At 46.8% G+C, this 17,583-nt stretch overlaps 1 protein-coding gene across 3 annotated transcripts in view; it reads right to left on the reverse strand.

Moving 5' to 3' along the window:
• Window positions 1-17,583, reverse strand: part of LOC133111361 (DENN domain-containing protein 2B-like) — a 58,298-nt gene that overhangs the window by 12,003 nt on the left and 28,712 nt on the right. For 2 of the 3 annotated variants that reach the window (XM_061221637.1, XM_061221636.1), the window contains exons 4-14: window positions 15,441-15,586; window positions 9,781-9,926; window positions 9,119-9,316; window positions 7,521-7,617; window positions 7,213-7,257; window positions 6,238-6,422; window positions 5,637-5,746; window positions 3,975-4,044; window positions 2,876-2,953; window positions 832-972; window positions 91-239 (exon numbers count right to left, since the gene is read on the reverse strand). In XM_061221637.1, the coding sequence (XP_061077621.1) occupies window positions 91-239; window positions 832-972; window positions 2,876-2,953; window positions 3,975-4,044; window positions 5,637-5,746; window positions 6,238-6,422; window positions 7,213-7,257; window positions 7,521-7,617; window positions 9,119-9,316; window positions 9,781-9,926; window positions 15,441-15,586 (1,365 nt within the window). Of the gene's footprint in view, window positions 1-90; window positions 240-831; window positions 973-2,875; window positions 2,954-3,974; window positions 4,045-5,636; window positions 5,747-6,237; window positions 6,423-7,212; window positions 7,258-7,520; window positions 7,618-9,118; window positions 9,317-9,780; window positions 9,927-15,440; window positions 15,587-16,145; window positions 16,241-17,583 lie in introns of those variants that run through there. The other variant, XM_061221638.1, reaches the window with a different exon arrangement.

Below are 17,583 nucleotides of genomic sequence, written 5' to 3' on the forward strand. Positions count from 1 at the left end.
TACAGAAATAAAAGAGGCTTTAGGGTCTGAAGGTCTCCAGGTGAAACGCAGAGGGACCCTACCTGAGCCTGCCCCCGGGGGGAGACTCACCTGAGCTTGTCGGCCACGAAGATGACCCTGCGCTCGAGCAACAGCGAGGCGAAGACCCGCACGACCTGCCGCACGCTCAGGCAGCTGAACAGGCTGTCCAGGTCCACGTGCTCCAGCCGAGAATCCGAAGGCCTCCGCAGCTCCATCACCTGCAGCGTTACAGCAACGTTACAGCAACGTTACAGCGGCTCTCCACAGTATCACGGCCACAACAACACGAGGGACACAGTGAGCTAAATCAAATATGTGTGGAAGAGCATGCCAGGACATGCAGGAGAAGCAGACACCCTCAGGGTACTCGTGTCCAACTTGAAGCGGTGCTTGATACTCTCCCTTTTTTAAGGGTAAGGGAAACTCCCTTTATGTATTCTTATGTTTATTGGTTTTCTTAGATGACTCAATATACAATCTGAGAACATTCAAACTGTGAGTTTCACCCAATGTTCAGCCCAACATTACAGGCCTCGTACCCATCATCACTCACTGCGCAGCTTAACTGCTTAAGACAGGTTCTCCATGTTCTGACATGTCTGCATACATGCCTGTGTGTGTGTCAATCAATCTAATTGTATGTGAGTGTGATTGTATGTGTGTGTGGATGTATGTTAGTCAGGGTAAATGTCGATGTGCAGTGAGTGCGCAGATGTTTAGGTGTATGAGTATGTAAGAGTGTGTTTAGGTGTATGAGTGTGTAAGAGTGTGTTTAAGTGCATGTGTGTAGAGAGTACTCTCTGTGCTCACCTCATTCCCAGCTCCAGGCAGGAAGGTTTTCACTTTGATGGTCTTTCCTGGGGCAGGGAAAGGCGACTCCATCAGACTCCGCATGAAGGGATATACCAGGGCGGCCGAAATGCCTCTGCGCCTCTCCACCTCATCCAAAATCTGCAAGTGGGACACAGGGCCATCATCATCTTGCGAGGATGCACCAAACTTCACAAATCCTCCTTATCAAGCCCAAACTAAAGCTGCTCCTCATTTCTCTCTTTACATTCTCCATAGATCACATATAATATGCTGCAAACGCCGCTATCAATTCAGAAGAGCCCAGACTAGCACTCCTCCAAAGGCTGAAATGCCTGATGATTCCCATTCAGTTTCAGTCATTGTTTTCATCTTTGGGCCGACCAGACAGATTTATTCGCAAAAAGGATATTTCCCATACTTACAGAAGGTTCTGAAATTAGCTAGCTTTATAGCATTTATAAACATAATTATAAAAATATAATTATTTTTTATTGTTTTGTGCCAAAACTTATTTCTTTAGTGCTGCAGCCACAAGCTGCATACAGCATAGGAAAATTCCAACTATTCCGATATATATATATTTTTTTAAGAATAATCAGGTAATATGCACATGCACAACCACTGGGGGCATAATATCATTGTACAAGCTGCTTATTTTCTGGCTTTAGACCACAAACCCACTCATGAGTACCCTTTTATCAGCCATTAAAGGGTAAAGCCAGCAGACCATCAGAAATGTCCATTGCGTAAATATCTAAAATATCATTGATCTAACTCCCAGTTAACAGGCATCTTGTGGGCACCTGACTGACCAACGGGTGTTCCTCCTGATGACACTGTCATCCCAGGTGACTGGATTTCTCTCCTATCTGATCCTAGAACCAATCATACATTTCCCTATGAGGCTGCTGGCTATAGTCAGCACTGGTGCCATACCAGACCATGGGGCCCATTTCCACAGTAGAACAGCAGCCCCCTAGTTTCTTTCTCCAAACCCAAAACTGCCCCACCCCATCTCTGAGCCATGTCCGCAATGCTTGGTAAGTTCCCGATAACACCCCATTTGGTTCCAAATGTGTCATCCCAGCCAGAAGCCAGAAACACATGCCACTGTCTGGAAACTGACAATTTTTCTTCCTGAGTGTTAACATCTTTCCATGGCCGCCTGTAAAGTCTTTCTGGAAAATGGCACAAGAGCAGCTTGGGCTTTGCCAGGGCATCTGGTTCAGGGCCTATTCTGATGGAAGGGCTTCACCAGCTGGATACTAACATCAAAGGGTCATGTGACAACACCATTTCCCATCGCCAGCTCTATCACGCTGCCCAAACTAAAACAGCCCTCTGATCTCAACTTGCGCATAAAGGGCCTTAATGGTTTTCAACTTGGCAGTTCTTCCAGCCAACAATCAAGGCATAACCGTGGTTTTCATGACTGTGGGAGGTATTCAGAGTCAGCAGTCCTACAGTAGGTACTGTCGCACTGTACTATAGAGCAGTCCTGCAGTAGGTACCATCTCACAGTACTAAACCGCAGTCCTAGTGTCGCTGTACAGACTCACATGTTTAACATGGTGCGGTAGTCCCACAGCAGCAAAATTTAAATTAGCAGTGATATTTAAGGGAGAAGATGCCACGCACAAAATATGAACTGTCTTCAATACTCCCTTTTTTCAAAGTGCAGTAGTTTCAGTTAGAATGAAATGCTGCTTTATTGTAGAAGACCAATAAAATGAACACTCTGGCCTACATGGCACAGGACCAGGTACATTTCACAGTGACAAAATGTACTGTTGTCGAGGAACTCCCCTTCTTAATGTGGTCCTCAAAAGGTCAGAGATATTTACTGTAAGGACAAAGAGATGCCAAAGCCTGCCTGACGTGTGTACAATGATGGGGAAAGAATAAAGAGGGCTGGAGCTGGTGCCGGGGCAGGTGTGATCCACATGTACATAGCCCTGGGGGTCTGGCAGTCTCATCACCGCTCTTTCTGTCAGCAGCTCTGCCTGCTCCATTTTCGGGAAGTGTGAGAGAGTGAGCCTACCTTGGAGAACAGGTGGAAACAGCCCAGCCGGCTGATCACACAGTAGACCTCCGGGAGGCGGGGCCCCTTGCCGCTGGGCTGGGGGAGAGAGAGAGTCACGTCAGTGCTGGGAACAGCCATGCTGCATAAAGGGGGCAGACCAGACCTTGAGGCAGGGGAAGGCTGTAGCCGTGTGCCTGTTTTTAATTTGCGCGGATGATGATGGATGTTTTTAATGTGCGTGATGATGATTGAAGTCTGGGAGATAATCTTACAGATGTGCCATTCTGGGCCATTCCCGACTTTAATTTGAGAGGGAACATTGTTCCAAAGCCAACACAGGTGTGCTAATCTCAGAATTAATGTCTGACCATCACTGACCAGCATTTACTCTAGCCAAACAAATCCTTGAGCACACATTTTAATCTCACGCAAGAATGCAAACAGACAGACAGGAGAAATGCTACTTGTTTGGTCCATATAAGGTTTGTAGCTGCCTGACCATGTCCTCTCTCTAAGCGGGGTGATTAAATTGAGTATGTGGGATTTGGTTCTAATCAATGTGCTGAGTGCTGAGGAATGCTTTACTGCTGCCAGCCTCAGGAAGTCCAGCAGGCAGAGGGTGGGGCTAAATGAACCCCATCATAATGCTGGTCCAATCTGAGGTACAGCACAACTACTGACAATAACAGTGCACACCCTGGCTGACCCACTCATACCAATGCACTGCCTGCAGATGGGACAACCTCGGACAGGATCTAACAGGAAATGGCGGTAGTGTGGGAGAGGGTAGGAGTGGAACTATATCAGCGGGTTGTGTTTCGCTGCGGCAAGTCCAGACATTTCAGAGTTTCTGTCTCACCCTTCTCCTGAGAAAGCCTCATTCAGTGGAAAGTGATATGGCCCCTTCCCCCTCAGGGCCATGAAGCAAAATATAACCAAATAAGAGAGTGTGGTGGACTGACTGTCATTAAAGCAACATTCACTCACCACCCACACCTATGTCATCATCTAAAAGGATGCATAATAACGGCTAATCTACAAAGCAAAAAAACACAAAATGACTGGCTGAAATATGCAGTTCACGCAGTAGGAGGCAGGGAGGTGAGCGAGCCCTTACCAGCAGCCTTCTGCAGTATCCGAACCGCCTGCTCCCATCCTCTCCAGTCAGCATGAAGGAGAAAGTCTCACTGCAGGCAAACACACAGGTTCCACTGCCTTCAGATTTAGGCCTTCATCCAGAGCTACTTTCACAGCTTACATGACTAAAGCACAATCCATATACACAGCTGGATATGTACTGAAGCAGTACTTGTGCTTAAGGACAGAACAGCAGTGTCCCGGCGGGAAATCAAACCCAGGGGCCATATTACAGAAAATTAAGTCATGTCTAAGATTGGGTAACTAAGGCATCATATCTTATCTTATTACATCCTATCTTATCTCAGGTTAGGAAATCTTAAATACTCAAACTGAAATTGATGAACAACTTTCATGTCTGTTACCAAGGGCCTAACAACCGCTTTTGTTTAATCTTGCACACAGCTGATTAGTTTGATAGATAAACAAACTTATGTTAGTTTGAGGTGAGCACGGTATGGTTGGGTACGCCTATGCCCATAGCAAGTTTAATTTAAACTTTAGCGGAGCCTGCAGACACATTGCTGGGCTACAGGTTTCAGAAGCGTACCAACTTTCTAGCTGTATGCATGACTATAATAGACCATAGACCAGTCTACTGGGCTGAATAGCAACGCAGATTTCGGTAGGCTATTTACAATAGGTAGCTAAATAAAACAATTAAATTGTTATGTCTTTGCTTTTCAAATAACATAGCTATGTCCCCTTTGATCTTTATTTTCAAGAAGGTAACAGGTCAAGAGCTAGCCTATTGACACCGTTTTAAACGTTTATTTTAGTTTCCAAATTCAAGCCAGATGAATTACTAAACTACAACACATTGTTTGGGTCTGCCATTAGCCTTTCCACAATTAATGGAGCCTGTTGACATTTTCTCTCCAAACATAATACAAGGGCAGCCATTAGCTATGGTAGTCAGTTAGCCAGATAGCTAGTGCCAGCAAACGTAATTTAAAGTTAAAGTTATAATGTGACAATTAAGTTATGCCACCAGTTATCCTAAAGTTAAGACAATTTTAAGACAAGTTAAGTTAGGATGCTAGTTTTTCTGGAGGATAGGAAAACTGACTTTTAAAATCAGGCCCTAACTGAAATGACCATGGTTATTATAGCTACAGATAAGATTATCACCAAGGCGCCAGGGATTGATATCCCTCCAGAAGCTTGCAACTCTAATGGTTCCTAGACATATTGCAATTTAATTAAGCCTCTGATGCAAATTCCCCATTGAAGTACAAAACTATGAAATTATATTGTTTTGGAGAGTACTGTTACATTCAGATAAAAGGTGCATATGCTCTGTTTCCAAAAAAGCCCCATACTCAGTACTGCTGTGCTCAGACACTGGGCTCCAGTCCCCTACCTGCTGTACTCAGACACTGGGCTCCAGTCCCCTACCTGCTGTGCTCAGACACTGGGCTCGAGTCCTACCTGCTGTGCTCAGACACTACACTGGGCTCCAGTCCCCTACCTGCTGTACTCAGACACTGGGCTCCAGTCCTACCTGCTGTGCTCAGACACTGGGCTCCAGTCCTCTACCTGCTGTACTCAGACACTGGGCTCCAGTCCCCTACCTGCTGTACTCAGACACTGGGCTCCAGTCCCCTACCTGCTGTACTCAGACACTGGGCTCCAGTCCTACCTGCTGTACTCAGACACTGGGCTCCAGTCCTTGGCGTCAGGGAAGCAGAACTGGGGGATGGCCTTAAGGCGCTGCTCTGCCTCCCTCATCTGCTTTGTGGGCCTCTCAAGCTGTGAGGAAGAAGAGGAGGAGGACCGCTGTTAGACAGCATTTTACATTCACACATACCTCATCCAGTTCCAGGGGCTTCCAGTAAACTACTAATAATACTAACAATAAACGTTTCTAACCCGTCTAACCCAATGCAAACGAGCATTCTCTACAACTATTCACTAAATGAATAAACCCATGCACAGACAATTAATGCCCCAGCAATCACCAGGATTCTTCAAACTTTAGAAAGGATCAATAAACGCCCAGTATTCAAAGTTGAAATGTAAGCAATGACCTTAATTGCACACGCCTTAAATCTGGTTTCTTCAGAACTGCTAGCCTCCTAAAATGTCTCCACAAGAGTGACTTCAGACAGACCCTCTCAATATCAAGACAGAAGAGGAGTATGTTGTCTATCCCTTCTCAAAACTTCATTGACCAGTTAAAGAAGTCGAGTATACATTTTTATTCTGGCACATTGACCAAGTTTTGGCATTTTGTGCGTTACCTTGGGGAACTGGTAGGTGACCTCAGGGGTGTAGGAGCTCTTGGCAGGCTTCTTCTTCAGGGACACCACCACAAAGTACTGGAAGAGCTCTCGCTCCTGCCACTCCAGCAGCTGCAGCTCCAGGGTGCGGTAGCTGGGGGCGCGCTGCAACAGGGACTGCAGCTTCTGCAGCCGCTGCGTGTGCGCTGCAGGGAGGGCAGGGACAGCCATTTCATGCCGGTTCACATGATCACGCGTGATTGGAGCTTCTCATCTGTACCAACACAACTCCGTCGGTTCCCGGTGACTGTTAACTGTACCAGCGCTTGGCTGATTATTTTCACTCACACTTTTTTTGGGCCTTCTTAATACATAATACATTGTTATACAGCACATGTTCTATTTTACCAGGTACTTCTTCCTGCTTCCGTTAATATGGCTCACCGGCATTCTTAGCTGGCATTACATAAACTTTTAAAAATAAATCTAGGAAATATTGCGATTCTGCTTCAGTGAAACCGGAAAGAAAAATCAACATCTCTACACAGCTGGTTTAGACAGAGTTTATAAACTGAAACCAGGTAGGCCTTTTGCCACAGAATTAAAACCAGTGCACTCACTCTGTCTGCATTTGCATGTTTATTTATTAGTTTAGACACACACAATTCATGGGGAAGTACACTAGAGGTTCCTGATGGTGCAGTCAAACTGTATTGGCCCAATCCCTCCAATGCTCCCTAATGCCTTCTAATGAAATAAAGGTTTGTGCCGGCATGCAGAGATCGCTCAGTTCATGGGCCTCGTCCAACCCGTATGCCTGCGGAGCATCTGTTCTGGTGAAACATCGCTCTCTCAACACGGACCTTGCTGGGAAATCACTGGGCTGGCATGCTTGTTTGTGCACTGCATAGCTCTGCACTGGACCCAAACCCTCCACCCTGATAGAGACACAGGGGACTCAGGGACTGGTTATGGCAGAGGGCATCGACCTCTCACCTTTGAACCTGTCATCCGAGTCGCTCTCACTCTCGCTGTTGTCATCTGCAAACAGACAGGAGACCAATCAGCTCATGAGGGCAAACCTGCAGCCCCGTCACGGCACCTCTCTGGAGCAGTGTGTGTGTGTGGGTGTGAGCCTATACGTGACTGTGTGTGTGTGTGTGTGTATGTGTGTGTGTGGATGTGTGGGGACGTATGTATGTATGCATGTGTGTGGGTGCACATGTTCGTGCATGTATGTGTGCCAGTGTGTGTGCGCACACAAGTTTGCATGTAAATGGAGGAATAAGCAGGAAGAGCACTACCTCTCAGGGAGGCTGTGTCGATGTTGGACAGAGACAGCTTCTTCAGTCTCTTCTTCCCACGTTTGGTGCAGTAGATGGAGTTAATTCTCTGCACCAGCTGGAAACAGCAACGGGAAGCCCAGTGTTTATGCATTGTTCCACAGCTCAGGGTTAAAGCCTCACAAAAATTTAATTAGCCTCTGCTTTCCTAGCCCTCATACCATGCACAATTACACCAAAACCACTGTATATGTGTTGTATGTTGGGTACTGTGGTTTGACACTGGGCAGGGCCCCATTCCATCACAGTGAGGGGCCCTGCCCAAAAAAAGGCACAGTTGAAGCATGTCTTCCAGCATGTTTCCCTAAATGCTTATGGGGACCAGGAAAAGCCATTATAGCTGGGGAAATGTCTGTTGGGAACAATGGACACAGGGCTGGAGAGGATCAGGATGCGTATTCATAAAGCGATCCAGCTGATCTATGATCATACATCCAAGTCTGCATCCTAACTCCTTCCATTAAGAGATAAAATGCCAAACTGATCCTAGATCAGCACTCATGTGATGCTTCATGAATATGAATGCAGAGCTCTGCTGGACCCTGGGAGTAATTTCTGCTGCACTGCACCGTACTGGGCTGTGGCGTACCATACTGTGCCCTGCCGTACTGTGCCCTGCCGTACTGCACCCTGCCGTACTGCACCCTGCCGTACTGTGCCCTGCCGTACTGTGCCCTGCCGTACCATACTGTGCCCTGCCGTACTGTGCCCTGCTGTACCATACTGTGCCCTGCCGTACTGTGCTCTGCCGTACTGTGCCCTGCCGTACTGTGCCCTGCCGTACTGCACCCTGCCGTACTGCACCCTGCCATACTGCACCCTGCCGTACTGTGCCCTGCCGTACCATACTGTGCCCTGCCGTACTGTGCCCTGCTGTACCATACTGCGCCCTGCCGTACTGTGCTCTGCCGTACTGTGCCCTGCCGTACCGTACTGTGCCCTGCCGTACTGTGCCCTGCCGTACTGCGCCCTGCCGTACTGCGCCCTGCCGTACTGTGCCCTGCCGTACTGTGCCCTGCCGTACCATACTGTGCCCTGCCGTACTGTGCCCTGCTGTACCATACTGTGCCCTGCCGTACTGTGCTCTGCCGTACTGTGCCCTGCCGTACCGTACTGTGCCCTGCCGTACTGTGCCCTGCCGTACTGCGCCCTGCCGTACTGCGCCCTGCCGTACTGTGCCCTGCCGTACTGCACCCTGCCGTACTGTGCCCTGCCGTACCATACTGTGCCCTGCCGTACTGTGCCCTGCCGTACCATACTGTGCCCTGCCGTACTGTGCCCTGCTGTACCATACTGTACCCTGCCGTACTGTGCTCTGCCGTACTGTGCCCTGCCGTACCATACTGTGCTCTGCCGTACTGCACCCTGCCGTACTGCGCCCTGCCGTACTGTGCCCTGCCGTACCATACTGTGCCCTGCCGTACTGTGCCCTGCTGTACCATACTGTGCCCTGCCGTACTGTGCCCTGCCGTACCATACTGTGCCCTGCCGTACTGTGCCCTGCTGTACCATACTGTGCCCTGCCGTACTGGGCCCTGCCGTACTGGGCAGTGCCGTACCTTGGGCACCCTCCGGTGTGGGCAGGAGGCCAGCGTGATGCTGGCGGTGCCGAGGCTGTCGTTCAGCAGGCCGCGGGAGGAGGGCAGGAGCAGTCCGTCGTCATGGCTGTGCCGCTTGGTCAGGCGGGCGGCACGGTGGCACTTTCTGTCTGCAGCACCAGGGAGGCGCAGGGATTGGCTGCTAGGCTTAGATGTCAGCTGACAGGAGAAGAGGAAGCCATTTTCCATGAAAGTAAACAAATACAGCACTGTCTGAAAACCACACTGGCATACATTGGCCCTCTGACATCACAGACGTACTTTTCACTGAACCCAATCCCTATTCCCCTTCTGTCAAAGATTCACTTTAAACCCTCAGAAATAATCATTTATTAAATATCCCCAAAACAAGCTACTGCCACATTAACGTCCTCCTATGCCAGCTGGACTAGCAGGAGAACTGAGCTGGCACATCACACTGTCCTGGAACATCACTTCCTGTCGAGACCCATTTAAGAACAAAACTTTCCCCATTTGTTTTGAGGCTAATCTTGGCTCGACAGCTTGGACTGTGTGACTCTGAAGAGCATGTTGGCCTGCCAGGCTAAATGCTGGAGGGTAAGACCCCAGCTCACTTTACCAAAGAAAAACACCTGGCTGTTCTATTAAAGGTGATGTATTACCTGGGGGGGTGTACCAAACTTCCTGTCCTGGGGGGACCACATCCTGTTGGGCTCCTCCTGGGAGCTCTCGGATAACTGGCGGGACTTTCGTACTCCTGCCCGGCCCTTCAGGTCCACATCCTCGTATGGGTTCTCCTTCTGAGACTCTGTGGAGGGGGAGGGGGTTAAAATAAAAGCAAAAAAAGCTGAAGATGGCTGTAATAAAAGTAGGATAGCTGTGTGTGTGCTTGCATGTGGTGTGTGCGCAAGCGTGTGTGCGTGTGTGTGTGTGTGTGTGTGTGTGTATGTCAGTGAGTGTGAGTACAGGGGTACAGCAAAAGAGAGCGTGGAGCCTTCTTGGTGTAAAGGGGACTGAGTTTACAGAAGGTGAGTCATGCAGGGAGGTTTGGAGCTTGGAGTCTGAAACAGACTCTTGGCTGCCTCCGATTTTCTGATGTATTGTTTCTACTGAGTGAGGGTGAGTCACTGCCAGAACTCGCAGACTGTTTGTCGGCGGGGGCGTCTACTCCTCAAAGCTGACTATATCACTGCAGTGAGACACATCAGCATAATGACGTGACCATGCCGTCATAATGTCATGACAGCATTGCTTTAATGGCTTGAAAGCATTGCAGCAGTGACACTTCAGTATTACCATAGCAACATAACAGCATTGCCATAATAATATGAACAGTGTTACCATAACGGCACAAATTATTTTGCTACACCTACACACCATGAGGGTCGCACTGGCACCTCAAACATTACATTACATTACAAGGCATTTAGCAGACGCTCTTATCCAGAGCGACGTACAATGAAGTGCAGATCAAACACAGGAACAAGTGTGAAGAGGACCCGAGAGGACAGTACGGTTCCGAGTCCAAGCGTGACCATACAGATACAATCAGAACCCTTGAAGAATACATCAACTTACAAACTAGTATACCACAGTTGGCAGCTAGAATACCCCGAGTACAACAACAACTGTGTGTCCAGTTACCACTGAGTCCAGTTAGCACACAGCCCCAGTTAGCACACAGTCTCATAGTATTATATGTATTGTATTAATAACACACACTGATTGGAGAATCAAAATTTTGTGAGAAAACATAAAACACGCTGACTCAAATTAAATCAATACCACAATAAGTAAAATAATGTGGCGGGATTTTAATGTGCTTCTGAGAATTTTTTTTTTTTAAGTGTCTGAAAAAAAAAAAAAAACGGAAATTTCCCAACACCAAATCCTTCTGCGCACAATAAAATAGTGATGTGAAATCATTTGACACTGTAGTTTATAGCTTTTTCCTCAACTTAAGGCTGTTTTTCCAGTCACACATTCTTTACATACTGTGCCTGTCTGTGTTCAATGTCGTGTCACAGTCACAGAGAAGGCAACGGAATTTAGAGCTCTTTACTGCCAAAGTCCTGGAACCCCAAAGACTCTTCCATTGTTTCCCCCCGGTGTGGTGGTCAGTGGCTGGGAACCACACAAAAAACAGGGAGCAGGGATTCCAACTGGGCAGCTATCCAATGAAACATCCATAAGCTCTTTGATTAGCTTACACCAAGATGTGGAATTACACCATGCTGAGACTTCTGTTCACACAGTTACAAACTACACTGCCATTATTGCGTAAATATGACATGCAAAATATTGTCCAAAAACAGTGGATATCTGGCCTATTTATGTTTAATCATTTTCCCGGGGTATGCATTCAAAGCATTTTTGTAAATCGACTCCACTACACAATTGAATGTGATGTGCAGGGCCGGCCTTATCCTGTAATCTCAGCATGAGATCAGAAAGCACAGACTGCTTGAGCATAACTGCTGTGCCAGATAATAACTTCAAAGAGTCTTCCCATAATTCACATCCTCACACTGACAAGATAATGTAACCTCATAAGTAAACAACCCAGAACTTTCTTCCACTTACTCATGATCTGAGAGAGAACTAGTGACCATGTGTGGATGCCTTACTAGAGTTCTGGAGGCATTGTGCCATACGTTATTACTACTGGAAAACACAGATGGTGGATAACCTACATGGTGGAGGTTATTGATCGGGTCCCCCACATATCAACTATCACAGAGGAGGGTTTCACTAATCACAGCCCATACACTACAAATCAATCACAGCACAAATACAGGAACCTATCACAGCACAAACATGAGGACCAATCACAACACAAACACGAGGACCAATCACAGCACAAACATGAGGACCAATCACAACACAAACACGAGGACCAATCACAGCACAAACATGAGGACCCATATCAGCACAAGAGGACCAATGAATGCATAAACATGACAACTTCAGTCCCAGCACCAAACATCACCATTTCCTGTGTTAAAGTAGGCTTGTGAAAACACAGGCACATGAGTCTCTCCTGACCTTGCAAAGCAGGCTTCTCGTAATGTCAGCAGCAATGTTTCTCCAGACATAGCCAGAGCCAAATGGAGCCTGACACCATGTAGCAAATCGCTATGTGAAGGAGCGGTTTGTGAAACCATACAGGGCACTGCATGAACACAGCACGCAGCACCTCGGATGGACGCCCTAATGCTAGGAAAAATACAGCATTTCAGTGTTTTACCAGCTGGGACAATCTGTGAGTGAAGCATGTGATCTCTACAGCCCATTGATGAAGAGCATTGTTATCTTTCAGTCAGCGATTCCTCCTCAGCCCAGGGGACCATTTTTGAAGCCTTCTTAAAGGAAGGAACCGCCCCTAATCACAAGGCCATGGAGACCTGCTGCTGTGTGTCCGTGAATGTAGATGAGCTGAATGGTTTGCTCTCAGCATTTCATATTAGGTGTTTATGTATTCCTCTTATTCCATAAGCACTGCATACGGCCTACAACAGCCCTCCATAAGTGCCTATGGCAAATTATGTATTTTGTGAGACTACATAAGCTTGACATTGCCTGTTATAAGCATTATGGACTCTGGCTGAAGGACAGAACAGACACAATGCGAACACTCCCTTGCTCTCTGGTCCAATTTGGAATCATTTAGAGAGATGTTGCTGATTCTATTGAGTCTGGCCTGTAAGCGGATGCATTAGAGAAACTCTGGAATAAGACATGGATTATCTCACTCTACAACCGTTTCCTTTAAAAGTGAATAGCTAATCTGCAGACCACAGCCTGAGCTTTCATGAAACCAGCACTGGGCCACTGTCTCAGCCTGGAACAAAGCAGGGACCACAGAAATCAGCACACAGGTGAGTTACCTCTCATACACACCGGTATGACACAGGTGAGTTATCTCTCATACACACCAGTATGACACAGGCAAGTTATTTCTTAGGCCCAGTCTTGAATCCCCACAAGAACAATGAATGCCACTAAAAAATTATTCAAGAGAGCCCTTTATCCACACTGACCACTGACCATAAAAATGCTCACATGAATCTACTCAACTACTGCTCTACAAGTTGGCTCAGTAAAAATTCCCTCTAAATGAATACCTTATTGTTTCATAAACTGGATTCGCCATCAGAGATGTAGCAAGGGACAGTGGGGAATTTGTTCAGAAAGCTTGTTCATCATACATTTTTCAGTTTTGAGGTCTAAGTGGCCCTGAATTGCCCCACCATAAAACAAAACAAAAAAACACAATGGCATTGATTGCAGAACAGATGAAGTATTTTGAATGCAGAATTTAACCAGAATGATAGACGTTGTGTGATGTGTTTGTAGAGATCAAACAGTCAGATGTTTGGCGTGAAGCAGTCCTAACTGAAGTCACTGGAGGTGCTGGGCAAACACAAAGGGCACTTTGTCTGGATGAGCACAAGGAAGTCACACAGCTTCCTGTTGATGCATCTGCATGTGCTGCCCGGAGCCAGCGGTCACTAACGCGCATATGACCCTGCACGTGGTGGTCAACAATGACACAAACGGTGACTGTACAGGGTGGATGATGCTCCAGCCGTGCCCCTGAGAATTCCACGGCTCATGTCGCTCGATTCCCTGTCAGCTCTTCCCCTAACCCTGCAACGCCAGAAACTCTGTTCTCAGCAAACCAGCATTCGTCAGTCTCTCCAAAGCAGCGTGTTTCTGTCTCCGGCTTAGTACTTAGTAGTGGTTCACCTCTACACCTCCCCAGCAAGAGTGCAGCTGACGCTGGGCTGTGAGGGGAGACACCCGAGCATCACAGCCGCACAGGGGCACAGGCGCCTGGGTCTGCTCCCAGCCAGCTTGTGAGAAAAAGGAATCCAGCTTGCTAAATGGTTACCCAGCATGCCAGCACTGGGGTCACCCTCCAGAGAGAAAGGCCCAAACTCCGAGTGCGACACAGTGGTTTACATGTCTCCAAAGTCAGCAGGACTTGAAAAGCCTGCGCAGAAGGTCAGACGTTTCCCAAAGCCTCACTCCTGCATCCACAGAGCAGGAAGTGGTGTTGCACTCAATTTATTTGTGAGTTCAAAGTGCAGGAGCACTTTCATCTTTTAGGAGTTGAGCGCGACAAACACACATCCTGTTCACTGCCTCACTCCTTATAGCTGGGTCCTCATAAATCTCAGCAATACATTCTTTTCTTTAGTGTTTTTAAATCCGTGTGAAGCAATACAACATTGTATTTAAGATTTTGATTTACTTTAGACTGCTAACAAACAAAAGGCTTTGTGAACACCCATCAAATAACTGCAATATTAGCCTAGTAAAACTGAAAATGTGCTGAAAATTCATTTTATTTTCAGGATAAAACCCCTTGAGATGTACCATCTCGTTTTTGAGGCGGTCCTGACAAATGACCAAAAATATGCACAACATAAGATACAACACAATATGCAACAAATATTACATGGTTACAGTTACAATTAGAATAATTATGAAAGGACAAAAACACAAACACTCACGCACGCACCATGCACACACTTCTTGTCAACAAGATTAGTAAGGCTATTTGGTTTAAAATTAATTCATAAATTAATTCAACACGAAGACTTGTTTAACAGAGCAGTTTCCATATGGTGAAAGTTTTTTACAAAGGGAGGGAATTGTAAATGCAAGTAATTGTTTGGTAAAATCTGGCTTCATAAACCCCTAAATTATTTAGGTCAGTTAATTTGGACTCCAAAGGACAGGAGACACAGTATAAATCAAAACCATGACTCAAATTTCCCAGAACAGAGGAAGGACAGTCTTATACAACCCATGTGTGGCTGCTGGCTTTCAGATCCACATGCATAGCACCGAGGAAATTCTTTTCTACTTTCTGCCCATTTCAGCAAAAAAGTTCAAGGTTTCCAAGTAAGCTATTACCAGTCAACTGTGTGCCAACACACAGGCAAAGAAACTGCAAACCTGAAGCAGATCCCAAAGAATCAAGGTGTGTTATTTATGTTGGCAATCACTTGTATGTGAACGTTAAGCCATGATCAATATCAGACATTTTAGATTTCCCAACACCCCACCCACCCAAGGAGTCCCTTACAGTTCACTTCCTCATTCAGAGTAACTGATGTCATCAGAATTTGGGACACAGCAGCTCCACCAGACAGCATTTCAACCCCATAATATTTGAGTTGAGAAGTCAGAATTTGGGTTTAACCCCAGAACTTGCACCAAATCCACAGATTTCAACCCACAGTATGTCGGACAGCATTATTTGTCTCCCCACACTTATCCAAGATGTCCCCATAGGAATTGCTGTGCTTACCCAGGATGTCCTCGTAGGCGTTCTCCTCTAAAGTGCTTTTGGAGCCGGGTCGGCTGCGCGTCTCCGTGGGGGCAGAACCGTTCTCCATGGGTGAGCCAAGCTGGGAGGACCCGAGGCTGGTCGCATCCTCAGACTCTCCCGAATCCCTGGATGGGGCCAGGGGGTGAGCGGTGGGGAGGAAGAGAGAAGGGGGAGATATGGAAGACAGGAGAGGTGAAAGACAGAAGAAAGAGGGGGAGAGAAGAAGGGGGGAGAGAGAGAGGGAGACAGAACAAATTACATTAATGGGGTTCAGTTGGACAGTTGGACCCTTCAGACGCTCCACTGATTAATCACAGTGGACCTCCTGAGCAGATTAAAGACCATTCCAGAATATTCCTCTGGGAGGCCCAGGCTCTCTCAGCAGGCCTGTGGAATACAAGCGCAGCACAATGATTGCCAGGATTCCACTGCTGAGCTGTACCCCACTTGTCAGAAACACATCCCAGGTTATTCCCAGGATACAGGATGAACACAGCTCTCCACAGCCAGGGTGGATGTGTTCCCATGGAAACCAGCACCCAGGACAGCCAAACACAATGTAATCAGCAGTCTGCGCGTCTGCGTCCAAACCTCAGCTAGGAACTTGCTCCACTTGCTCCTCTCACACACAGACATTAAAAGCATCTCTCTGCCATTGGTTGGGCGTATAATGGGAGTATCTACCTTCAGTCGTGCTGCCAAATCAGGTGAAGAACGAGAGTTGCAGTCCATAAGCGAGGTACCGAGGAAACAAACCTTCTGACAGGGACCGCGATCACCGGGAAACCAGAGGCCTTATCAGAATTCCCCTCACCATTCTCACATCAGTCTCTGTTATTTCTGCTCCCAGCTCCAAATAGCCTGAGGGGTCTAGGCTTTAATATAAGGTCTTCTTGGAACTCCATAAAAAGATTGAGCAAAAATCTTGGACGATGAGGACAGCATTTTTACAGTTTTGGACAGGAACAGGGGTCTGTCTGAGAGAGTAGAGTGTGTTTTAGATTAGATGTTATTTCAACTGGGGCCGACTTCACTTTGCCTCCAGATATTCACATTACCTTCCCGACTCCCTTTCATTTCCACCTCATTAATCACTTGTTAAGGCACAGCTATTCAGACCAATAAACATAAACAAAAAAGGTCCTTCAGAAACAAGGAGTGCAAGCAAACTACCAGCCACTGCTTATTTTCACTCTATTTTCAGCTGAACTGTGCAGGCATAGTGCACTTCATGTGCAGCTTGGAGATGCCCTTACACCAGCAATCATCAAATCTGGACCTCAAATCCAAATCCGGCCCTGGTTTTCTTTTCCCCCAGGTAATTAGCTGAACAATTAGTGCTACTGATTGGCCAAACTGTTTTCACACCTGACTCCCAAGTAAAAGACATGCAGAAAACAAGCAGTTCTCATAACTTGAGGACGATTTGACGATCCCTGCCGTACGCAATGGAGCAAGGACAATGCAGTTAGCCCCCCCCCCCTCCTCCATAGGTGAGACTATAGCCAATTGTGAGCTACCCTGTGGGTGGGGGTGATTATGGATATTCACGATTGTGATTGTGTCTTCAACATTCCTTATGAACATTCTTTTAGAAAGCCAGAGAAATCTCACTCCTCCTTTAGTGGCCTTGGACAAAAGACTGGACTCAGGACTCCACTCCGACTTTCACAAATATGGTAAGAGAGACTCAAACACAGCTTCAAACTTCAGGAATGTATGCTTCACAAGAAGCCAAAACTAACATTGCTTAGTAGAAGAATAAGACTTCAAATCTGAGCAAATGAACAGTAGACTGTGTCAACTGTTCAGCTAATCAAACACAAGATATGGGACCCAACGGGTTCATGGCACTGTAGATGGAGTGAAATAATCTCATCATATCACACATATTCTGAGCATTATGTAAAAAAATCCATTCTCAGTGAACAGCCCATAATTCACACACTAGAACAACATCAACAAAGAAAATAGGGAACCTTCGATCTATGCCCTATGCTACATTCTCCAGGATGTGTTTGATATACTTTGGAATCCAAGGAAAATAAATTATCTTCTTGCCTTGGGAACTCTCATAAGGGAGCTAAACAAATTCACAGCCATCCTGTTTCTCTACAGATAA

This window comes from Conger conger, chromosome 15 (assembly GCF_963514075.1).
Source record: "Conger conger chromosome 15, fConCon1.1, whole genome shotgun sequence".
NCBI lineage: Eukaryota > Metazoa > Chordata > Actinopteri > Anguilliformes > Congridae > Conger > Conger conger.